This window comes from Moschus berezovskii, chromosome 15 (genome assembly GCF_049115385.1).
Source record: "Moschus berezovskii isolate FMDL1 chromosome 15, NW_MosBer_1.0, whole genome shotgun sequence".
NCBI lineage: Eukaryota > Metazoa > Chordata > Mammalia > Artiodactyla > Moschidae > Moschus > Moschus berezovskii.
The window spans coordinates 58,914,536-58,941,222 of NC_142474.1; the positions used below are offsets into that span (position 1 = coordinate 58,914,536).

At 38.9% G+C, this 26,687-nt stretch overlaps 1 protein-coding gene across 1 annotated transcript in view; it reads right to left on the bottom strand.

The window, feature by feature from the left end:
* Positions 1–26,687, bottom strand: part of GPR158 (G protein-coupled receptor 158) — a 548,344-nt gene that overhangs the window by 266,230 nt on the left and 255,427 nt on the right. The window contains exon 5 of the mRNA XM_055428550.2: positions 5,114–5,219. Coding sequence (XP_055284525.2) covers positions 5,114–5,219 — 106 coding nt within the window. The remainder of the gene's footprint in view (positions 1–5,113; positions 5,220–26,687) is intronic.

A 26,687-nucleotide genomic window follows, 5' to 3' on the forward strand; every position in this document is an offset into this window, starting at 1 on the left:
ATATAATCAAAAAGTTTCAAGGTCACTGTTCCGTACTTCAAATAGTGACTTTAAAAAATCTTCTAAAGGAAACAAGCAAAAGAAAACCTTTAAAACAAAAATAGCAATTTATGTGAATGTTCTTAATAAACTCTTCTGTAGGAGAGGATTCTGTGTACCCAAATGAAACAATGATATGAAACAGGTCAAGAATTATTTAAATGGCCATGGGAAACATGATCAAGTCCAGATAGCAGTGATCTGGATCAGTTATAAAAATGGCCAAAATAACCCTGGAATCTGGTTCAACTCACGGTGTCAACTGAGATCTCATTTTACTATGCCCTTCAAAAAGCACTTATTGGCCTCCTAAACTCAGTAACAACCCAAACTTGTGGAGAAATCATTTTCCTTACAAACCATTCCATGTCTTTCTAAAATGCTCTTGAAGCTTCTGTCACTGGTTACAAACTACTTATTTGTTTCCAATACCAGACTCTGTATTTAGTTTCAGTTCAGTTCAGTTCAGTCCAGTCGCTCAGTCGTGACCGACTCTTTGAGACCCCATGAATCACAGCATGCCAGGCTTCCCTGTCCATCACCAACTCCTGGAGTTCACTCAAACTCATGTCCATCAAGTCGGTGATGCCATCCAGCCATCTCATTCTCTGTCGTCCCCTTCTCCTCCCGCCCCCAATCCTTCCCAGCATCCCTTCCCCCATCCATCCCAGTCTTTTCCAGTGAGTCAACTCGTCACATGAGGTGGCCAAAGTATTGGAGTTTCAGCCTCAGCATCAGTCCTTCCAATGAACACCCAGGATTGATCTCCTTTAGAATGGACTGGTTGGATCTCCTTGCAGTCCAAGGGACTCTCAAGAGTCTTCTCCAGCACCACAGTTCAAAAGCATCAATTCTTTGGTGATCAGCTTTCTTCACAGTCCAACTCTCGCATCCATACATGACCACTGGAAAAACCATAGCCTTGACCAGACGGACCCTGGTTGGCAAAGTAATGTCTCTGCTTTTTAATATACTATCACATCTATTTCTGCTTCATTGACTATGCCAAAGCCTTTGACTGTGTGGAGCACAATAAACTGTGGAAAATTCTGAAAGAGATGGGAATACCAGACCACCTGACCTGCCTCTTGAGAAACCTGTATGCAGGTCAGGAAGCTACAGTTAGAACTGTATTTAGTTTAAGATACCTCAGAGGTTGAAAAGTCAACACACCGGAAAAAAAATTTTTTTAAGTGGAAAGCTTACCTCAATTACAACTTAGAAATTTGTTACTCCCTGTGGTATTTACAAGAGAAGAATGTTAAACATTGGTAAAAATAAAACAGACATGATGCAAGTCTCTGTTTCTAATGATGTGAATTTTCATAGACAGGCCCCTATTTTGTTGTTTAGTCATTAAAGTCATGTCCAACTCTTTGTGACCCCATGGACTATAGCCCACCAGGCTCCTCTGTCCATGGGATTTCCCAGGCAAAAATACTGGAGTGGGTTACCATTTCCTTCTGCAGGGGATCCTCCTGACCCAGGAATCAAACTCACATTTCTTATGTCTCCTGCATTGGCAGGCAAGTTCTTTACCACTGAGTCACCTGGGCAGCCCAGACGGACCCATACCTCTTACAAATACCAATCATGTTAAGTACGTCCCAAAATAAGTCAGTTTACACAATGATCCTTGGGGTCTGTAACAGAAGATTTGTGACAAGAAACAAAAGAGAGCCAGTACAGATGAACAACACCCTGAACACGAGCTTCGTTTCGGTTTTACCAAGCAGTAAAAACAACAGTTAAGAATGCTGATCACCGAAGAACTGATGCTTTTGAACTGTGGTGCTGGAGAAAACTCTTGAGAGTCCCTTGGACTGCAAAGAGATCCAACCAGTCCATCCTAAAGAAGGCCAGTCCTGGGTGTTTATTGGAAGGACTGATGCTGAGGCTGAAACTCCAATACTTTGGCCACTTCATGCAAAGAGTTGACTCATTGGAAAAGACTCTGATGCTGGGAGGGATTTGGGGCCAGGAGGAGAAGGGGACGACAGAGGATGAGATGGTTGGATGGCGTCACCGACTCGATGCACATGAGTTTGGGTGAATTCCAGGAGTTGGTGATAGACAGGGAGGTCTGGTGTGCTGCGATTCATGGGGTCGCAATGAGTCAGACACAACTAAGCGACTGAACTGAAAAACATCAGTAGAAGCCAGTTCCTAGTCTCCAGTTCACATCACTACACAGAAGGAACTGAAAGACTATTGTTACTCCTGAGTCCGAGAATGTGGTATAGATCAGCAGTAGTGCCTACAGCGACCAGCACCAACTCCAGAACCTGACAGAAGCCCCACAAAAAGATGTGAAGAGCTCCATTCCAGCCCTGTGTCCATCAGACTAGGCACCAGAGGCTGCCAACCTAGGACACCAAGATCTCCTACTCCCAACACTAGGACCTCGGCAAGGGGGTCAAGGGGATCCAGAGTTTAAGTCAAACAGGCACTTGGTAGATTCAGTGTTTGCTGATGTTATTTTTTGATCACTGAACCTTTGTACAACATTGTCAAATGAGATTGACTGAACTGTTGGTTGTCTTACAGTGTGAGTTTTTCATTTTTTCCTATAGGAATTGAATAAAAACAATGCTGCCATATGTAAAGCCAAAAGTTACACATTTCACCCTAATCTCTGTTTACCAGAACAGAGGATAATATTTTATCTTGAAATAATTTAGTTTATTTGACAGCTTTAAAAAGACACAACCCACAGAAAATTGATAAGCCTGATGTAATGAAAATAAATCAATCTTCTAAAAAGCCATCCAATAAGACCACAGAGTCAAATAAACAGATGTGCTATAAGGAAAAAGAAAACTACACCAAGATCATTAAAGGCAAGCAACAACTGTAATAGATTGATAAGCAAATATCTCCTTGTTTCTGGACAGACTGCTTATTGAACCACCCAGGAACACCACTGAAACAAGGCCATCCAGAAATGAGCACACACAGATCGATATCCACAATCCGACACTCACGCAGAAAAAAATTCCACCCTGGCTAAAAGACAAAGCTATGAAGCTCTATGCCACTGGTATGGAGACAATAATCAGGCTAAAGATATTTACCAAATGACTGACTGAAATTCATCTGTTTAGAAATGCCAGAACCATCCAAAGGGAAGTGGGAACTCAGAAAATTTCAGCTCCATAAGAAGAATAGTGAGCAGAGGTGAAAAGAGGATCTTGACCTCTGTGACTTGACAAGACAAAAGTACTTCATTTACATAATAAGGTCCCAATTGGGAAGAAGGGAACGAAGGCAATGAGGGTGGGGTGGAGGGTGGGCTATGTGGAAGTGTATCGAGGTGTGGGGGTCGGGGTGTGTGGGTTACTGAGGAAGTAGGGGGGTTGTGGGAACATGGTGGGACTATGTGATGGGCTTAGAGAGATATAGAGGACTATGCGGGTTCCTAGGGAGATTAGGGGGTGAGAGGGTTGAGGGATGTTGCGGTGGGAAGAACAGACGGCAGGTGAAGGTGTGTGTGGAATGTAGGGAGGATCTGCCAAACTGTGGAAGATTATATGGGTCATGGTGGGCTACAGGGAAATATGGCAAAAATTCAAACTGAAGATGTAGATTACTACATTTATAGGAATATCCCCTATTTTAAATAAATCATGCTGACTTTCCTCATAAATTCATGGACTCAAAGTAGAGACAGCTGAAATATTTAAGGTCAGGAGTTTTAGTGTACATTTGTTTTAGAGCATTTGGGGACTTGAGAAATAAGATTACTAAAAATGAAATGAGGATGTCATCACATGTCACCTCTGAAATTACAGAACATCAGTTGATACTAACTAAAAAGGACACAAGCACCCAAATACTCATAGCAGCATTATTTACAATAGCCAAGATATGGAAACAACCTAAGTGTCCATCTACAAATGAACGGACAAAGAAGACGTGGCATATATTATATATATGTATATACAGGCTTCCTCGATGGCTCAAGCAGTAATGAATCCCCTAGAGCAGGGCACGGCAACCCACTCCAGTATTCTTGCCTGGAGAATCCCATGGACAGAGGAGCCTGGTGGGCTACAGTCCATAGGGTTGCAAAGAGTAAGATATGACTGAAGTGACTGAGCACACCCAAACACACAATGGAATACTACTCAGCCATAAAAAGAATGAAACGCTGCCATCTGCAGCAACATGGATGGACTTGGAGGGCATTATGCTAAGTGTAGTAAGTCAGACAGAGAAAGACAAATACTCTACATTATTTAAATGGAGAATCTAAAAAATGCAACAAACTAGTGATGATAGTAAAAACAAGAAGCAAACTCACAGATTCGGAGAACAAACTAGTGATTATCAGTGAGGAGAGGGAATGAGGGGAGGGGCAACATGGGGGTAGAGGAAAAAAGGGTTATTATGGGATTATATGAAATCATCTGTGCTAACCTGACAACTGTAAAGCACCACAGAATTTAAAGACTCTTTCATTCAACTAAAAAAAATTTTTTTTAAAGAAGACAAGTGACAGTCTTATTTCCAGACATATGATTTCTCTGCCTGTTCCTTGCCAACTGGAGTTCCATGGAATTAAGTATGGACAGGAATTGAACACTGCAAAAAACACACCAAATACACACATCTCCTTTCCAGTTTCCTGCGAACAGTTTTCTCCTTCTTCTCAATATCTCCTGGCTATACTTTCTCTACTGCTTTTTTGACAGATGGCAGGGTGTCTGAACGAATAGCATCAATGTTTCAAAAAGCATCATATTCCATAAAATGTGCATAATTTGGTTGACCCCTATTGGGATGGTTTCTCACTTCATGGCTATTTTAATTTCCAGCTCATTTTGAACAATAGGGTCAGACTGCGACTAAAGCCAAACTTCAGACATAATTTTAGTTTCAGTCTTCTCTTATTCTGCACAAATTTCATTTTCTACTCCTTTTTCAGTTCATTTGGCAACAGTCAGGCCTGCATAACAGATTTTTTCCCCCAGTAAGATACTTCTTGTTCACTTACACACACAAATACAATCTACTCAGAAGTAATATATTTCTGAGCTTCTGATTTCAGAGAACTTTATCTCCATTTTCTTACCTCTGAATTATTAAGGTGACATTTGTGAGTTCCTGAAAACCAGCCATCACTTGAACATTGGTCAATGTCCACCTTCTGAAGATTTATGTCTACTTTCATGACACCCCTTAAAACAGAGAAAGACAAAAAGAACAAATTAATCTGAGCCTTTACAATTTCTAATTCTGTGTTGTAACCTAAAAATCAGACAAATCAGCACAAGAATGCACTGAAATCATCCAAATTGCCTACTCATACTCATCTAAAGTGTGCCAGTATAGGTAGAGACAATAGAACAGAAACAGCAAGTTATTAAGTTTTGTGCCACTTCACTTTCACTTTTCACTTTCACACATTGGAGAAGGAAATGGCAACCCACTTCAATGTTCTTGCCTGGAGAATCCCAGGGAAGGGGAGCCTGGTGGGCTTCCGTCTATGGGGTCACACGGAGTTGGACACGACTGAAGTGACTTAGCAGCAGCAGCAGCAGCAGCAAGCACCAAAGGCGGGCTCTGTACTGTTCTCTGTTTCAGCTCCCTGTATAATGCCCAGCACACAGTAGCTGTTCAATAAGTATTTGTTGATTGGCTGACCTCCAGACAGAATTACTCTGGACATGGTAGCAAAGTTGACTCTGAAATAATACTTGCTCCCAATACCTCTTTTGTCAAAAAAAAAAATTATTTTAAAAGCCCTTATCTCATTTCTTTCTACTCTGACTCCCCAATACAGGGCCAGGGATGGGAAGTTTGGGGCAAGGGAGGAGGAATGACTTAAGAGGGGAAGATAGGATCAGAAAAAAAGCATCTCTTTCCTCAAATTCCTTGTATTATAGTTCTTCTAGCTATAAAACACACACATAAAATAACAAAACAAATGTAAAAGCTATATAATTAACAACTTTTAAATTTAAAATATTAATTTAAAAACATCAATGATTACATTGTGCCAAATGAAATCACCTCTCAGAAAAGGAATATGGTACAAAAGCTAATTCAGGAAGCCTAATACCACATTATGACTCATTTTTCTCATCTCTTTTCTCCTTTTAAACTACTGTGAAATTTTCTGACAGAGTGGGTTAATGTCTTTTGGGCTTCATCTAGAGTGAATAAATCATTTACTTTTTCAGGCTGTTTCCATTCTTTTCATATTAACCTGTGACAAAGTATGTACTACACTACCTAGTACTACCATGCTTAAAAACAAAGAGGCACACCAAAACCTGATATTAGTACTTAGTTATCCAGACAACCCAGAATATGTGTAAATTCATTTTTCAGAGGATCACTCAAAGGAAGATGCAAAAATTTATCATAAAAAAAACTTCAGAGAAATAGCCCCAGTTTGCAAAATACTACTGCTGTGGACTATAATCCCATAAAACAAATACTATTCATGCAATAAAGAGCTAAATTTCCAAGTAGTGAAAGTAAGTTGCTCAGTCGACTCTTTGCGACCCCATGGACTATACAGTCCATGGAATTCTCCAGGCCAGAATACTGGAGTGGGTAGCCTTTCTCTTTTCCTAACACCTTAAAACCATTTGCTCTTTCAACATGTATTTATTGTCTGGTATATATACATATCAAGATAAGAGATGCCACGGTCTCTCCCAAGAAACCCCAAAGGTTTAAAATGTCTTTCAAAGTATCAGAATATTTCATAGAGAATGGATGCTAAATTCTGGGGAATGTGGAAAGTTAACACTTGGGGGTACAACAGGGCATTCTATAAACACTGGTTGACTTGCTGTCTTCACCAATCAGGACTTCACATAAAATTGTGTTCCACATATTCATGCTAATCAGGCAAGCCCACTCCAGGCTCTACTTAGGTCTTTCGAAAATAATATATTTAGCTTTTCATTCATTTAATGTGTTACTTACCAAGCATCTACTATGGGCCAAAATTATTCTTGGCCTCTGACATTAGTAAGCTGAAAAAAAAAAGTTCCTGCCTTCACAGAGTTTAACTCTAGTCAGACAAATAATAAACCATGGCTATAATAAATAAATATTCTTCCTCGGAAAATTTCATGAATAGAGGAGCTGGATGGGTGGCAGTACATGGGGCTGCAAAGAGTCGGACATAACTGAGCACACACATAATAAATAAGTAAATTACACTTAGTAATACTGTGAAGAAAGCTGATCGCCGAAGAATTGATGCTTTTGATCTGTGGTGCTGGAGAAGACTCTTGAGAGTCCCTTGGACTGCAAGGAGATCCAACCAGTCCATTCTAAAGGCGATCAATCCTGGGTGTTCATTGGAAGGACTTGTGCTAAAGCTGAAACTGCAATACTTTGGCCACCTCATGCGACGAGTTGACTCACTGGAAAAGACTCTGATGGTAGGAAAGGTTGGGGGCGGGAGGAGAAGGGGACGACAGAGAATGAGATGGCTGGATGGCATCACCGACTTGATGGACATGAGTTTCAGTGAACTCCGGGAGTTGGTGATGGATAGGGAGGCCTGGCGTGCTGTGATTCATGGGGTCGTGGAGAGTCGGACGTGACTGAGCGACTGAACTGAACTGAATACAAACTAAAAAGTGAGATGGAGGGAAAAAACTACCTTCAAGTAGGTAAGGGGGATGGACGGGAGTACACAGCAGGTTAAGAATTTTTCAAAGGGTGGTCAGGATAGGCCTCACTGAACTAAGATGTCTAACTCGCTGCTTCAGGGTTTTGTATCCACACACTAAGTTACCAGTCATCTTCTTCTATGACATAAAATTTCCCACTGAACTATGTTCGCTACATTTTGATATTCTTGAACAGCTTAGGAATGTAAGTAGCAAACCAATAAAAATATACATTTCTATTCCACAAGTTTTCCTCCACTAACCGCTACACTTTAGTCGCAAGATAGTGAATATCTCAAAACCCTCCAGAGCTGGCTTAGAAACAAGGGCTAATTAGGGATTCCAGAAGGATGCAATTACCTCTGGTCCCTTCCCTGAGAAATCTGGCTTAAGAAACTGGTACCTTAAGGTCTAGAGTTTTCCGCCCTTTTTTTTTACATTCCACATTCCTACACGAGAACCAAAAAGTCACCGTAGACTTGAAACCCAGTTCATAACGCTCCCAGGGCTCAATGCAAAACCACCAAAGGTAATGAGCCATGCGCTTACCAGCTGGGAAATTAATGCTGACTCATCTTCATTAGTACCTGGGCCCTGGCGCCTGGGGAGCTACAAAGCCCTCGGGAAGGCACCGACAATCCCTGCAGGGGAAGTGGAAATCTGCGAGACTAAGTTGGAAGAGAAAGCTCTCCGAGTGGCGAAAATCATGCAGCCAAGTGCAAGGCAGACTCTCAAAACCTAAGAGCCCCACGCATGGGCGCTGGCAGGGCTTGGGCCTAGAAAGACCCACGCCAAGCCCGCGCGCAGCTCGCCTGAGCACTCTCTTCTGAGGCGGAAGTGCTGCTACCACATCCAGTGAGCCGGCGCCGCTGGGAAGCGCTGAGGGCTGGGAAGTGGCTGATGTTTGGTGGGTTGAAGACTGGAAGACAAGGGCCAAAAAGAGACTGGTAAGTGGCGTCCAGAGAATGGAAAATATGGCAGAAAACGTTCCCCAGGCCTTTGGGTGCTTAACTGACCTGCAGACCAGCCTTTTTCTCCCCTTGTTTCTTTGACTTCTAAAAGGCCTCAAGGCCAAAACAAGATTCATTCGCCAACCACGTTTGAAGTTTCCCTAACATTCTCTGTCCGTGGATGAGCTTCCATCCTTACAGTTACCTGGTAGATAACTTGTTTGTTATGAAACTCACCCCCCAAATCAAAACAATTTGTCAGGTTCCTTAAATTCTACTCCCTTCAGGTACCTTGACCCTTCCCCTCCATTTCTACTAATCCTGCCTCGTTTAGGACTTCTTCATCTCTCATGGAGCTAAAAAATTTCTGTAATAGTCTACCTATTTGGTCCTGTCTGGCATTGCTCCAATGAAGGTCTCGATTTGTAGGCCCTTTTTTAAGAAAGGTTTAGCGTCCTTCTTTAAGAAACAAGTACAAAATCATTAATATTTATTTTTATCACAGTATGACCCTTTGGCCTTAGGTGTTTGTGTTACTACTGCTGAATGGGTAGTAATTTCATTACTAGAAGGCTTTTCTATACCAGGATGGCTAGCGATAACTTAGACATGACTAGAAACTAATTTAGTATGTATTGTTAAATAATTCAGAACTTCTGCTTAACCAATTTCCAAAAATACCTACAGACCAGGGAAAATGTAATGGAGGGAAAATTATAGTAGAAAGAGACCATTTAGTTATATCTTCCTTTTGCAAATTTTACCAAAAAATCAGCTGACCACAAAACTCATTGTTAGTGCTAGATCCAGGACCTTAGAAAGTTCCCCACGCAAGCAAGGGGCCCTAAAGCTTAAGCATCAAACGCTGCTATTTAATCTTTGAAATATGTAAATATGATCCTCAGAGTTACCTGCTTAAAATCAGTATTTCCCACTCTCCTGAAGAATAAAATCTAAGTTCCTTGGTATAACATTATATATACAGGCCCCTGTTGTTTCTGACTTCTCCATTCACTCACTCACATATGTTCTTTGTTCTAGACAATTCCAAATTAGTCTGAGAGGTCCTAAATAATTCATGCTATCTCAGAAAATCATTCTTTTATAGATACCTTGATACCTGAAGTCCTTTTGCCTAATCTGTGCTCTCCCTATCGTAGCCTCTATCGGACTCTCTTCTAAAACCTTTCATAAACTACACGTCTCATTTAGAAACTACATCTCTGTTCTCCACATGATATACTATGCTTACCTTCTTCATACCATTAGTACCCTTTATTATAATATTTGGTTTTTAATGATTGTTTTTCCCATGGGCAAAATTTTCATTGTCTGTGTCTTTTTGATATTTTCCCTCAGCCCCTAAATCAGCCCACCCCAAAAATTAACCCTGGAAAATGGCAGATGCTAGAGAGATGCAAATAGTAGCTAAAAAAAAACCATGACCAAAAAGGGAGAGAGAGAGAGTGAAAACCCAAGCAAACAGAAAACTATCATGGACTGCTATGGGCTAATGAATGGAAAGAAAAACTTGATAGGTTGACAGAAAGTTTTGAAATTCTGCTTTTGTTTCTTCATCATGTCACCTTGGGCAATATTTTTCCTTTTCCATCACTACAAAAATTGACAGTAACATCCCATTAGTCAACATTGAAGGGGAATCAGGGCAGAAGTTCAGTCAAAATTAAAGAATTGATAAAAACCAGATGCTGGTAGACCAGCTGCCCTCAGTGGTTTACTCCAAACAACAGATGATCAGAATAAGGTCTGGTGCCCAACAGGGGTTGCTTACATAACAAAAGCATAAAACCTATGGCACTGGCTTTGGGTCCAGGCAGAGGCAGAAGCTGGAAAGGCCTTAAAAGAAATGGTTAATAAAAGCCAGCACATGGTGAGTCTTAAAGGACAATGTAGAAATGATACTGGAGACAGAAAAAAAAGCAACCTTTGTTGTATAATAGTTGAAAAGTTGGCAAAGCTGTTACCTGTGAGCAAATAAACTTGTGGCTAAGGAATATTATAAGTAAAATGCAGAGAGTACTATCTGGCTTTTTTCCAGCTGACTGTGATGGGATGCAAGGAGAAAAGCATGAACTAAAGAAGGGCTGCTTGTTTTTTGTTTTTGTTTTTTAATTTTTATTTATTTATTTATTTTTAAAATTTTTAACCATCCCCCCCGCCGCTGGTTTTTCTGGTCTCCTCGCCCCTTGAGCTCGCCCGGGGGGTCCCAGAGGAAGCCACGCGCTTCACTGCCACCCTGGCGCACGCGCTGCCTAGTTGAGGCCCTGGCTGCGGGCGCACAAAGCCCCTGGCCTAATTTTTTTTTAATTGTGGTAAAATAAATGTAATAAAACATACCGTCTTAATCATGTTTAAATGTAGTTTAGTAGTGAAACTGTTATTCACTTAGTCATGTCCAGCTGTTTGCAACCCCGTGGACTGCAGCCTACCAGGCTCCTATATTCATGGAATTCTCCAGACAAGAATACTGTATTGGGTAACTATTCCCTCCTCCAGAGGATCTTCCCAAACCAGGAATCAAACCCAGGCCTTCCACATTGTAGACAGATTCTTTACCAGTAAAGATTCATTTGCCGCAGATTCTGAGCCATCAGGGAAGCCCACAGTTTAGTAGTATTAAGTATGTCATATTGTTCTGCCAACAATCTCCAGAACTCTTTTCATCTTGCAGAACTGCAATTCTGAATCCATTAAACAAGGGGATTCACCTCCCCTTGAGTGTGAGCTTAACTTAATGATTCATGTAGAATAAAGTATGGAAAAGGAAAAATAGTAACTAGAAAGGAGAAACCTGAGAAACACCACATTATCTAAGTGACCAAGGTTAACATCACCAGTAAAAAGACATATTGCTACTATGTACTCTGTGGTATAATGCAGTGAGAAGGGCATTTCCCCTCTATTGTTTTCTTCCCGAATACCCCTAACCTCAGTCTTAAGAGAAACCGTTCAGTTCAGTTAAGCAGCATGCCAGGCCTCTCTGTCCATCACCAACTCCCCGAGTTCACCCAAACTCATGTTGGGTGATGCCATCCAGCCATCTCATCCTCTGTCGTCCCCTTCTCCTCCTGCCCCCAATCCCTGCCAGCATCAGGGTCTTTTCAGTGAGTCAACTCTTCACATGAGGTGACCAAAGTATTGGAGTTTCAGCTTTAGCATCAGTCCCTCCAGTGAACACCCAGGACTGATCTCCTTTAGGATGGACTGGTTGGATCTCCTTGCAGTCCAAGGGACCCTCAAGAGTCTTCTCCAACACCACAGTTCAAAAGCATCAATCCTTCAGCGCTCAGCTTTCTTCACAGTCCAACTCTCACATCCATACATGACCACTGGAAAAACCATAGCCTTGACTAGACAGACCTTGGTTGGCAAAGTAATGTCTCTGCTTTTTAATATGCTGTCTAGGCTGGTCATAACTTTCCTTCCAAGGAGTAAGCATCTTTTTATTTCATGGCTGCAATCAGCATCCGCAGTGATTTTGGAGCCCCAAAACATAAAGTCTGTCACTGTTTCCACTGTTTCCCCGTCTATTTCCCATGAAGTGATGGGACCAGATGCCATGATCTTTGTTTTCTGAATGTTGAGCTTTAAGCCAACTTTTTCACTCTCCTCTTTCACTTTCATCAAGAGACTATTTAGTTCCTCTTCACTTTCTGCCATAAGGGTGGTTTCATCTGCATATCTGAGGTTATTGATATTTCTCCTGGAAATCTTGATTCCAGCTTGAGAAACCATTAGACAAGTTCAAATTAAGGGATATTCAACAAAATACTTTACCAGCACACTTCAGAAGTGTCAATTGGTAGTTGATAACGTAAGAGAATATGGTTTAAAGGCAAGAAATGACTGAGAAACTCACAGATTGGAGAAGACTAAGGAAATATGAAAAGCAAGTGATATATTAGTTTGCAAGGGCTGCCATAACAAAGTACCCAGCTGGATGGCTTAAACAACAGAAATTTATTTTCTTATAATTCTGGAATCTAAAAGTCCAGGAGCAAGGTGTCAGTTGATTTCTTTTGAGGCCTCTGTCCTTGACTTGTAGATGGCTGTCGTCTCTCTGTGTCTTCATATGATCTTTGTGTGTTCTTGTGTCCTAATTTCTTCTTATGAAGACACAAACATCTTGGATTAGGGCCCATCCTAACAAACTCATTTTAACCTAATTGTCTCTTTTAAGATCCTGTCTCAAAATACAGTCACATTCTGAGGTGCTGAGAGTTAGGATTTCCAAGTGTGAATTTTGGGGAAACATAATTCAGTTTATAAGATATGATAACCTATTTGGATCCTGGAAGAGAAACAGAACATTAGTGGAAATACTTCCTCAGTTTTATTCTGATTTCCTCAATCAGAATAAAATCTGTAACTTAGGTAATAGTGTTGTACTAATATGATCTTCTGAAAGTCTAAAAAGTATAGCAAAGTGATACAGTCATATATATATATATATGAATTAACAAAAGCAGTTCCTGTCTTTTGATGGGGTGCTCATGGTTTGTAACATAAATGGCATTATTTTGAGAGAGGGATAACTTAGGTATGGTATTGGGTTTTTTTTCTTTTTGCAGCGTGAGGCAGTTGTAAAATAACTTAATGTAGCTTTTTACAACTGTGTAAAGACTCTGATGCTAGGAGGGATTGGGGGTGGGAGGAGATGGGGACGACAGAGAATGAGATGACTGGATGGCATCACCAACTCGATGGACGTGAGTTTGAGTGAACTCCAGGAGTTGGTGATGGACAGGGAGGTCTGGCGTGCTGTGATTCATGGGGTCGCAAAGAGTCGGACACAACTGAATGAGTGAACTGAACTGAACTGATTCTATAGTATTTTTTCATTTGGTGAAATTTAAATTGTTAATGTTTTTGGCATTGTGCTTTGTACCATTTATTAAATAAAAATTTAAAAAAATTTTCAAAATAGTAAAAATTTTTAGTTAAGAAAAAACTAAATTTCTTTGAGAAAATAAATGGAGACTCAAGAATTAAAGAGAAAATATGCAAACAGGAAATATGCAAATAAATGCAGAATGAATAGATACAAAGGAACTAAAAAAAAAAAAACCTATGTTAAAGACTTTGTGTGGATCACAACAAACTAAGGAAAATTCTTTAAGAGATGGAAATACCAGACCACCTTACTTGCCTCCTGAGAAACCTGTATGCAGGTCAAGAAGCAACAGTTAGAACTGGACATGGAACAATGGACTGGTTCAAAATTGGGAAAGGAATACATCAAAGCTGTACATTGTCACCCTGCTTATTTAACTTATATGCAGAGAACATCATGCGAAATGCCAGCCTGGATGAAATACAAGCTGAAATCAAGATTGCTGGGAGAAATATCAATAACGTCAGATATGCAGATAAAACCACCCTAAAGCAAAGAGGCCGAAAGCGAAAAGGAACTAATGAGCCTCTTGATAAAGGTGAAAGAGGAGAGTAAAAAAGTTGGCTTAAAACTCAACATTCAAAAAACAAAGATCATGGCATCTGGTCCCATCACTCCATGGCAAATAGATGGGAAAACAATGGAAACACTGATAGACATTTTTTGAAGGGGTGCTCCCAAATCACTGCAGATGGTGACTGCAGCCATAAAATTAAAAGACGCTTGCTCCTTGGAAGAAAAGCTATGACAAACATAGCCAGCGTATTAAAAAGCAGAGACGTTACTTTGCCGACAAAGGTCCATCTAGTCAAAACTATGGTTTTTTCAGTACTCACATATGGATGTGAGAGTTGGATGATAAAGAAGTGCTGAAGAATTGATGCTTTCAAACTGTGGTGTTGGAGAAGACTCTGTCATCCCTTGGATTGCAAGGAGATCAAACCAGTCAATCCTAAAGAAAATCAACCTAGAATATTCATTGGATGGACTGATGCTGAAGCTGAATTTCCAATACTTTGGCCATCTGATGTGAAAAGCCACCTCACTGGAAAAGACCCTGATGCTGGGAAAGAACAAAGACAGAAGAAGGGAACGACAGAGAATGAGATAGTTGGATGGCATCACCAACTCAATGGACATAAGTTTGAGCAAACTCCAGGAGATGGTGAAGGACAGGGAAGCCCAGTGTGCTGCAGTCTATGGGGTCGCAAAGAGTCGGACACAACTGAGTGACTAAACAACAACACTAATTATTTTCTAAAAGTTACCTGAAAGATGACAGTTAAAAGTTCCAACACCTGATATTTTTTAGTGGTATACTAGAAATTGAAGGAAATGCTTACCTTAGTAAAATTTGCCTCTATCAACTCTATGCTTTGAAGGAAAAACATTTTCTTTTAAGATGTTCTCTTGAATTCAAAAATGTTTGTTATCACTGATGCTGTTTAACATAGTTACTGAAAGTCACAACCAATTCAAGAATTCTAGGGAAAAAATGAGATGTAAAGATCTGAAGAGAAAAAAGTAAACTGTCATTATTTGTAGATGATATGATCCTTTATTTAGCAGTAAAATCAACAGACAAATATGAGAACAATAAGTTCAGCAAAGTTCATAGATACCAAATCAGTGTTCAAAAATCTATATATACACTGACAATTTCCAGCAAAAAGTTATAACTAAAAATATTCCATTTAAAATAGGACAGAACCCATTATGTTAGTCAAAAATACACAAAACTTTTGTGGAGATATTTTGAAACTCTAATGAAGGACAAAATAGATGATCTGAATAATGGAAAGACATCACATGCTCTCAGGGAATAATTTACTGTATTAAAAATGTCAATTCTCATCAAATGGAGCTATAAATTTTATGCAGAACCAATCAAAATTCTATATAGATTTTTATTTTAGAAACTTGACAGCTTTCTTTAAGTAGAAAAATAGAAGCTGTGAAAAGGGGAAAGAGGGAGACTTTAAGCTTTGCCAAAGCAAATATTGAGACGTACTACCCAACCATGGAAATAAAACATAATAGTACTGACTAGGGACGGAAAACACACAGGGGAAGCAGTGAAACAAAATAGAGAACTCAGAGACATACATATGCACATAAGATACTTGTATGTATGATAAAGGCTGATGGGGTAGAAACCTGGCTCACTAAATAGATAAAAATAACTGGATCCCTACCAAATACCATGTGCAAAGGTGAACTCCCAGTGTTAAAGATCCAACTGTAAAAGGTAAAACTTTAAAGTACTAGTTGATTATAAGAGAGTAATTTTGAGGCAAGGCATTGAAAGACCTCATAAATAAAACCCAGAAGCATAAACTGTAAGGTAAAATTTTGATTAAGTAAATAACATCAAAAATGTTTAAAAATTCCACTCAAGGGGAAATATTATGGTCAAAGTTACCTGAAAGATAATAGATTGGGCGATATTGCACTGTCTAAAGTTGACAAGGAAATAATATCTAGAATCTCTTGGAGTATAACAAAAATATAGAAATCACAATAGGAAATAGGCAAAGGCTATAAGCAAGCGGTTCAATGAAGAGCAAGCCTAACAGGTTTACAGGCACATGAAATGATTAAGCTAATCAGTAATCAGAAATGTAAACTAAAACAATAGTGAGATGTCACTTTACATTCATTAAACTAACAAAAACTTAGCTGTATAATGCCGAATATTGGCAGGAATATGAGGCTATAGGAACGTTTATGCCTTGCTAGTGGGTGTGTAGACTGATGCAGCTTGTCTAGTGAGCAATCTTGCAATATTTTGTAAAAGTACATTTACCCCTCCTTGTGACCCAGAAATCCTGCACTTCAGTTTATCTCTCAAGGAAATTCTCACACAGGTCCCTAATGGGGCATATAAGCTTACCACAATGTCATTGTAATGGCAAGGAACCGAAGACAATCTGTCCATTCCTGGAATTGGACAATTTCTACATACTATGCAGCAATAGAGTACTAGGCAGCAGTAGGGAAATAGACTGGTTGTATACATAGCAACAAGAACAGATTTTTAAAACAGAATTGTATAAATAATAAGCAAAATAATGAGAAATACAGCAATCATTTAACTAAAATGACCTGTGCGTAAATAGTACATGAACAGAAGAGCATATGTCACAGGTTCATTGCTAATGGGGTAGGATCAAGGAAAAGAGACTTTTAAAGGTGACAAAGAGCAATTTCCTTTCTGTTTCCATATAACTGTAGAAGACTTTAGATTCGTCTTTCAGTCATCTTTGGGTAACTTCCTCATTTGGGGCTTCTCGTCCTCAGAAATGTCCACACAATGATCTCTAATCATTTAGCTCAAACCCATAACTACCAAGAAGTATAGGAGAATCAAGAACACAATCTGATCACCTCTAGAGTATCTTGAAGAACTTGATGACAGTCTGTCTCAAAGCAAGAAAATGTTCTCCTCCCCCACACTACTTTGCAGCTGACATGTCCAGAGAAGCTTGCCAAAACTTTACATAGTGACAAATGTCTTCCATCTGTCTGGCTTCTTGTTCTTGGAAGGCTTTTTGGTAATCAGGTCACACCTTCCTTGGGAAGATCTGTATGTTTTTTGTGGAGAAAATAAGTTTTGTTTTAAAAAAAGAGGAAGAACCAATAAATAGAAAATGAAGTAAGGTCAATCAGAATATCAGTTCTTCACCCACAAGTGTACAGTCTTTGTATTTTGGGGCTCTTGAAGATGATCATTTTTCAAAGTTAAGTCCAGCACACATCTTAAAAGTGCTAGAGTTTAAGAGTTTGATAATAGATTGTCCTCCTGAAAAATATATTTTGAGTTTGCTGCTTTCCCAAAAGTAGCTGACTAACGTCTTATTTTACGGTTTTCCTTTACTGGAATAATTTTGAGATACATTCTGTTTCAATTTTAAATGACAAGAGGACAGTTTATTTTTCAAACACATCCAGTCTTCCTTATATGACCTCTTTGAATATGACCATTTCTAAATGGGGTGGAAACTCCCTTGTCAAGATAACCAATACAAAGAGATCACCTGTATTGACCTATCTTATTCAAATAATAATTCTATAAAAGAGCAAATATTTTTATTCATTTATAGATGAGGAAAATAGAGTTCAGAAGAATTATATAATATGTCCAAAGACATTTTTTTTTAATTGTTTGGGAAGAAAAATTAAGAACAAAAAGTATTCTGTCAGAGAAAATAAATATCTAATGTGAACCCTAATCTATCTTAAAATATATAATAACAGTGTTATACCTTGAGTTTCCTGGTGACTTCATGAAACAAGTCATTTATGTTAGTGCTTGGCTACACTATCTAAGTGAAAAATGTTCTTTTTTGTTAGTAATTTTTTAAGTCATTAAATTTCTTTTTTCTGTTGGTTCTTACTCATATAGCTCTTCAAGTCAAACTGTCCATCTGATAATGTTCAGTTTTTTATTCTAAATGACTTTTTTCAAGATCCTATTTTATAAAAATATTTTATAACATTATACAAAAGGTACAAGCCAGCCATTCAGAGTAATTTTTCAGAGAAAGATAGCATGTGCCAATTCTTTTGATTTAGAAATAATAACTAAGTAAGCCTATAAAGTACATTTAAAATATTCCCATTGGAATTTAAATAAAGTACTTTGGTGGTTAGATACTCAACTATGAACTAAATATAGGGCTTACTTGTATGCTTTGAATCATGTGTTTTTAGTTATTATTTATTGGGTGCTTATTGTGCATCAGATATTATCTAAACACACTTAAAACATCCTCATTGAACTAGTTATATGACTGATACTATTCTCCCTAATTTATATTACACCTATATATGGTCATTATCATTCTCCCTAAATAATGGTTGAGAAATTTGGGACACAAAGAGGTGAAATAGTATACCTAAGAAACAAACCAAGTGAGCAAAAGAACTGAATATGATGTCCATATCTTTAGGTATAAAGGTAATAAAACCAATCAGAAGACCTAAGTTTGAGTTCTTATTCAAGTTGGTGAATTGAGCATGTTTCTCTACCTCATCCCTCCACATCCAGCTGTAATGGCAATAAATGGAATGAGAAGAAGATGGAATGAGAAGAAGTAGTTGACCAAAGATTTGACATAATTCTCTGAGATCCTCCTGATGATCAGCTGGAGTGGTGGCAGCCATGCTCAGGAGAAGGCTGGAACAGAGGCGGAAACTGCTCTTTAAGCAGAATTTCCAGAAAGGTTTTAAGCTCAAAGTCAATAGGTTTCAAGAATGAAAGTAGAAAATGAAGCAGATATCAAGGTGATGAAGGATTTCAGGTTGGCACATCCTCTCCTTGTGTGTGGTGATGGCACTTATTCTCAAGCTAAAAACAAAGATCTGTTCTATAAGGAGCTTGAACAAAATGCCTAGAAAGAACTAAAACTTCTAAATGGTTATTCTCCCAGAGTAAAGATCTGCAGTGACCCAGAGGCTGTGTGCTTCCTTCTCAGGCATCCAAAAGTAAATGTTGGAAGACTGACAGTTAAGGGGAGGTATAGTGAAGAATTTGGCCCATACACCTGCCACAGGAATCCATGCCATCTACCTATGTATGTTAACATAGTCCCTTGGTCATAAAACTATGACTGACAAGGATCATATCTGAGATGAATTGGTAGTATAAAGGAGAACCGGTATAAACAAGCAAAATAACTGAACCTATAACAAATAGCAATAGTTCACAGAACAGAATATAATCAATGGATATTTTAATTAATATTCTCAAAGAGTTAAGAAAATGAACATACAATTATGAAAAAAGAAACAATCAGAGCAAGAAATAGTTCATGGAAAGTAAGAGACTGCCAAATGAAAACTAATTTTTCCAAAAGATTAAAAAAAAAAATCTTCTTAGAATGTAAAGTTAAAAAGACATGTAAGATGAGAGAAAAGTAAAGAAATATAGTGATCAATCCAGAAAGGTGAATGAAAGTGAAAGTAAAAGAAAGATGAATACCTAACTATAGAAGTTCCAGAAAGAGAAAATGGATAGCAAAAAGTAGTTTTAAGCCATTATAAAAGAAAATTACTGAGTGGAAAAGTCTAGAAGGGCCAAGTAAGTGGTGAGGTTGATGAATAAAAAGAATCACATCTAAATACATCATCATGAATATTCAGAACCCCAAGGAAAAAGAGATCTTAAAAGTTTCCATGAGGAGCAAAAGAGATTACTTACAAAGATATAATAAATCAGGTTAACATCAAGTTTTTCACCAGCAACAACGAATGCTAAAAAAAATATAACCATATCTTTAAAATTCTGGGAGCAAAATGACTTTGAACCTATAATTCTGTATTCAGACTGTCAATCATGCATGAAGACAAAGACACTTCAAGACATGGGAAGACTTAGAAATTTTATCTTACACAGATTCTTTCTGGAAAAGTATTTGAAATTGGGCATTAAGAGGTGAGAAGAAAAGAATTCTTGAAATAAGAGGACTAGCATCCAACACATAGTTGAATCCAAAATTTCAATAATTTGAAAATATTTCCATGATAGTTATTCTGTAGAAGGCCTAAAGCAATTGGTACAAATTATGGGACTCCAAGAAGAATGTCTTCAACATTGTAACAAAAGCAATGTAAATTTTCTTTAACAAACAATGATTGATCAAGAACTTGGATGATCTTAGAAATAAGAAAGCATAGGACTTCTTTTTGTTTCTTTAACATGAAAAGGAGAGCATTGGCAACTGCATGGAAAGAAAATAGGTGAAAAGTTTCCGTGCATATGTGCCCAAACTAAAGATAACATGATTTTGCACAACTAATCTAAAAAAGGGAGAGAGAATCCATTGGTCCTTGAAATTGGAACATTCTAAAAATGGCATAGATTCGTATATTCACATTTCAACTCTTAGAAGCAATTAATGGACAAAGCATGTTTTGTTTTTTATTTTGTTTGTTTTTACTGCTGTGACAGACTGAAAATGTAATCATCTTGAATTATCTAAAAATGTTGCAATAGGATCAAGAGGGTAAAAAAGAAAACAATAGAAAATGCTATTTAAAATTTATGGATAGAAAAATCAAAATAACCAAGAGAAAAATTTTAAATATAATTAATAAAACAATAGAGTACAATAAGAAGAAAATGCAATACAAAGAAGCTGAATCTCACATTTGTCATATCAGAAAAGCTAATGATGATTTTATTTCCCAAAATTCATAATCCCGGTTTTCCACTGATAGTGCTCTTCATTAGAGATGCACTTCTACCTGTACGTCCTTTCCTATGATGCAGAGTCTTCCTCCTTTAAATTTGTGTCCAAATGTTTATGCTGTCTCCTCTGGCTTTTCCAATCTACTTCTGTATGTTGTGCCTCTCACTGGCAGTTTCTGAGGCAGCCCCTGAACTGACATCTTAACCTCCACCATGAAAGACAATACTGACATATAAGACAATATTGTCACCCTGCTTTTTTAACTTATATACAGAGTACATCATGTGAAATGCCAGGCTTGATGAATCACAAGCTGGAATCAAGATTGCCAGGATAAGTATCAACAACCTCAGATATATAGATGACACCACTCAAATGGCAGAAAGTGCAGAGGAACTAAAGAGCCTCTTGATGATGGTGAAAGAAGAGAGTGAAAAAACTGGCTTAAAAACTCAACATTCAAAAAATGAAGGTCATGGCATCTGGTCCCATCACTTCATGGCAAATAGAAGGGGAAAAGTGGAAGAAGTGACAATTTTTATTTTCTTGAGCTCCAAAGTCACTGTGGATGGTTACTTCAGCCATGAAATTAAAAGTCACCTGCTCCTTAGAAGGAAAACTATGACAAACCTAGACAGTGTATTAAAAAGCAGAGACATCACTTTGCTGACCAAGGTCCATATGATCAAAGCTGCAGTTTTTCCAGTAGTCATGTACGAATGTGAGAGTTGGACCATAAAGAAGGCTAATCACAGAAGAACTGATGCTTTCAAGTTGTGGTTCTGGAGAAGACTTTTGAGAGCCCCTTGGACTGCAAGGAGATAAACCCAGTCAATCCTAAAGGAAATCAGCCCTGAATATTCATTGGAAGGACTGATGGAGAGGCTTCATTACTTTGGCCACCTGATGCAAAGAGCCAGCTCATTGGAAAAGACCCTGATGCTGGAAAAGATTGAAGGCAAAAGGAGAAGGCAGCAGCAAAGGATGAAATGGTTAGATAGCAACACTGATTCAAGGGACATGAATCCAAGCAAACTCCAGGAGGTAATGAAGGATAGAAGAGCCTGGCATGCTGCAGTCCATTGGGTCGCAAGGAGTTGGACACAACTTAGGGACTAAACAACAACAACAGAAAAATAAAAGATAACAAAGTAAGTCAGGAAACACCAAATGACAAGACCTGCCAGCCACCAGCTTGAAAGAGGGGGGAACCCACAGGGTGATTTCCCAGGCATGCTGGTGAAGGAAAAAAAATAATGCTTTGCCCCTGAATTCTCCTGCTGTCTGTGTTTAGAGAGGGTCTCACTGTACAATTTTAAGCCAGGGAGCAAGAAAAGCACCCAGCTGGTTTTTACAAGAAGTTCTAGATTTTCATTCTTCAGCCTCCATTACTGGTCAGTTATTTCAGTTTATTCATTCACAGCCAAGAATGGAACAACTATAGATAGTTTATTCTTTGGTTGAAATCCTATCAGAGAAGTTGGAAAGCCCAAGCTCCCAGAGCTAAGCGAGACACTGGACAGGAAGTCCAAGACTGAAAGGAGGAGGAAAGAAAAATGGAAAGTGAAGCAAATGAAAATACATTGAAAATCTACATATTATTGCAGGGCTAGAAGTTTTTAAAGCCCTTAACGTGTTTCTCTATTTTAACCATTTATTGAGCACCTTCTACATCCCTTGCTCTCATTTTCTATGTCAGACTCCCTCTCACTGCATTTCAGCAGCACTGACTTTCTTTCTGCTCTTAGAACATCTGAAACTCATTCCAGGCTCAAGGCCTTTGTTCTTGCTGTTCCCTGTCTCAAGCATGATTACCTGAGCTTGTTTCATGACTGTCTCCTACTCATCCATCATTTCTTAACTCAGAGTCTTCAAGAGATCCTCCCTGACAATCCTGTTTACTGCAACCCACCATATCTCTCAGCCATTCTTTACCACTTTATCTTATTTATTTTCTTACAGCATTTGTTTCTGTCAAGACTTAAATTTATCTTGCTTGTCATCTATGTCCCCCTACTCCAAGCAAAAAAATTCCCAGGTACACGAATTTTTATCTGTCCTTTCCACTATTACATCCTCAATACCTATCCTCTTAGCCAGGTGCATTTAATATACTTTATTTTTTTAATAACACATTCTACACATTATGCTAAGCTCTTTACATTCACTAGATTGTCTGCTCTTTACAATGTACTTTGTACTTTTTGCAGATAAAGATACTGAGTCAGCAGAGTTAAATAACTTGGCCAAAAAGTAAGTGAAAGTAGAAGCTCATAGATTCAAATCTAGGCTTATAATCCTAAAACTCTTTTTCTTAGACACTATTCCATACTTCCTGAAATATGCAAGGCACTTTCAAATGGTAGTGAATATGGGAAGTTATGAATAACGGTCCTTACATTTGAAAGACCAGTAGAACTGTTTGGGGAAATAGAAAGTTTACATAAGGAGACATTACAGCAAGAGGCAGCTGTTCTCATGATAGTCCCTGTTTTGAAGGTGAGAAAACAAAGAATAACTCACAATAAAGTGACAGAGAACCAGGATACAGCTTAGTGCTCAGTACCTGTGATCTCCCTGCCTTCATGACCTGCTAGTCATCCTACCCCTGCCAGGAGGGTCATTCACAATATTGGAAAGCTTCAGATACCCAGCATAGCCAGTAGCCAGGTTTTGTAAACCACTAAAACTAAAGTTGCTAAGCATTTACAACTTTCAGTTCTTATTCTTAAAATCTTATAAAAGGAATTATATGCTTCAACCTTATCAAATTCTGTTTATGTTTTCCCAAGTTTGTGTTTAAGTACCATCTGATTCTGAATTATGAGGATTTTATTTTTGATATAGATTTATCTCCTGCACAGGGTTTGGGGAGGGCCTGGGAACATATTATCAGGCTTTTCAAGTGATCATGATACCCAGCCAAGTTTGGAATCAGTGAATGATGGATGGAAGTGAGCATTTACTTGGGGACTCCTGGTCTTTTTGTCTGTGCCTGTTAACTAAACTGCAAGTTCACTGCAGCCACAGCTGACACAAGTGATTGTCACCACTTTCTCGGGCTTTAATATCCTCATGTGTAAAAGTAAAAATAAGTCGGATTCAGTTCAGTTCAGTTCAGTCGCTCAGTCAAGTCCGACTCTGCGACCCCATGAATCACAGCACGCCAGGCCTCCCTGTCCATCACCAACTCCTGGAGTTCACTCAAACTCATGTCCATCAAGTCGGTGATGCCATCCAGCCATCTCATTCTCTGTCATCCCCATCTCCTCCCGCCCCCAATCCCTCCCAGCATCAGACTCTTTTCCAGTGAGTCAACTCATCCGATTACGTCATCTCTAAAATCCTTTTTGAACTTTTCAGGTGGCTGAGTGGTAAAGAATCTGCCTGCAATGCAGGAGACACAGGTTCCATCCCTGGGTTGCGAAGATCCCTTGGAGAAGGAAATGGCAACTCACTCCGGTATTCTTGCCTGGGAAATCCCATGGACAGAGGAGCCTAGTGGGCTCCAGTCCATAGTGTCTCAAAAGAGTTAGATGTGACTTAGCAACTAAACAACAAAATCCTTTTTACTTCTACAAGTCTAATTATTCAAAAAGGAGCTTTCCCAACATATTTACTAAAACATTGCCTTAAAGAATGCTCCAGTTGTTATTTGCCTCTTTCTCAAAAAAGTGGAAAGACAGATTTCAAATAACTTTCAGAGGGCTGTATTATGAGAGCCTTCCCATAAAACTAATTATTAAGTCAGTACCTGAAACAGCTTTCTCAAAAGTTTGCCTTATCCAGAAAAATAATAATGTTCATCTTTCTTTTCATGAGCCTCAGACTCATCTCTTAATGTTCACATCATTCATTGTCATTTCTCTGTAATCAGCACAATATACAGCTGCCATCTGCTCATTCCTTGCCCCTGAAGCTCACATGGATTACATGTTTGTTGATAGCACAGGAGGAAGTAGTCATGCATCAGTTTGTGCTACAGTACTTTGCACGGTGAAGCCTAAACATTCTTTCCTATCATGTGGTCATTGTTATTTTTTAAGGTCTCTTTTGATAAGATTCTAGGTGGTGGTGGTGTTCAGTCGCTAAGTTGTGTCCAATTCTTTGCGACCCCATGGACTGCAGCAGGTCAGACTTCCCTGTCCTTCGCTATCTCTTGGAGTTTGCTCAAACACATGTCCTTTGAATCATGGATGTGATGTCATCCACACTTCATTCTCTGTCACCCCCTTCTCCTGCCCTCAGTGTTTCCCGGCATCAGGTCTAGACATTAATAATGTTAAAAACTGCATCTTTAAACATGTTACCATCTTATATAATGTCTGTATGTCACTTATTATTCTAGGAAATTTCATTTATAATAATTTCAAATTCAACTCTAGTTGAATCAGTAAAGTTAAAGCAGAAAAGAGCATTTTAGGGAATTCCTTGGTGGTCCAGTTTTAGGGCTCCAAGCTTCCACTGCAGAGTGCCTAGGTTCACTCCCTGATCGGAGCACTAAGATTCTGCAAACCATGCAATGCAGCCAAAAAGCAAACAAAAAATCATTTAAAAAAAGAGAGCATTTAAAATATATATATTGTAAGCTATTAATATTCCTTTAATGGGATAAGCTCTGCATCAGCCCGATTATAGCTTTGACTTCTTGAGATAAAGCTCTAAAATGCAAGCACAATCAACCTTTCTTTATAATGATTAAATCTTCTAGCATTTGATTTCTCACTACTTGCTGCTGCTGCTGCTGCTGCTGCTGAGTCGCTTCAGTCGTGTCCGACTCTGTGTGACCCCATAGACGGCAGCCCACCAGGCTCCACCGTCCCTGGGATTCTCCAGGCAAGAACACTGGAGTGGGTTGCCATTTCCTTCTCCAATGCATGCAAGTGAAAAGTGAAAGTGAAGTTGCTCAGTCCTGTCCAACTCTCAGCGACCCCATGGACTGCAGCCCACCAGGATCCTCCATCCATGGGATTTTCCAGGCAAGAGTACTGGAGTGGGTGCCATTGCCTTCTCCCACTACTTGCTAGAAGAGAATAATTCAGTTTTATCAGAACTGTGGAAGTGCTCCATCATAAACAGAGCTTCATGATAAAGTAAAACACTGTTCCACAGCATCATAGATTGTTAATTGTTTTACATCATTTCTTTCATCTCCATTTGTTCCATGTCCCCACTCCTTTCCATCCCCTACTTTTTCTATCTTCTCTTGGTCCCCCCAGATTCATACACATACACACACACATATTTTCTTTTCAGAATACATCCTTTAATGAAAAATCTCAAACATAAGACATTTAACTATATAAGTAGCAAAACCATGCTTAGCAACAAAATCTGCAGATAATTTGGCCAGATGTTCTTTTTCAGCCTTAATGATATTTAAATATAAATTAATATTCCATTGATTCATCAAAATTTTCCATTTCTTAATCATACCATTTTCTATATATGCAATGATCTTATGTTCCAAACAAATAGAAATGTGATCTGACAAACTCATACATGCACAGACACACACAAATACATATAGAACTGCTGAAATAAGGATAGCCACAAAATGGCATTTTTATATGTGTTCTCTCTACACCAGCAACTTTCAACCAGAGACATTTTTACCCCTTAACGTAATACTTGGCAATGTTTGTAGACATTTTTGATTGCCACACTGGGCAAGGAGGTTGCTACTGGCATCTTGTGGGTAGAGTCGGGATACTGCTGAACAAGAGAGCCCCTACAATGAAGGATTATCTGGCTCCGGGTGTCAATAGTTCTGAGGCTGAGAAACCCTGCTCTACATAGGGGTCTAATGCTTCAAAGAAGGGGAAAGCCAAACTCTTCATTCCATTCTATGCAACTGATTAGAACAGGAAGAGAAACAACACACACCTCCATAATTCCATTTAAATCTCTTTAACTAACCTGGTTATATGGCTACACCACAAAGTTCTTC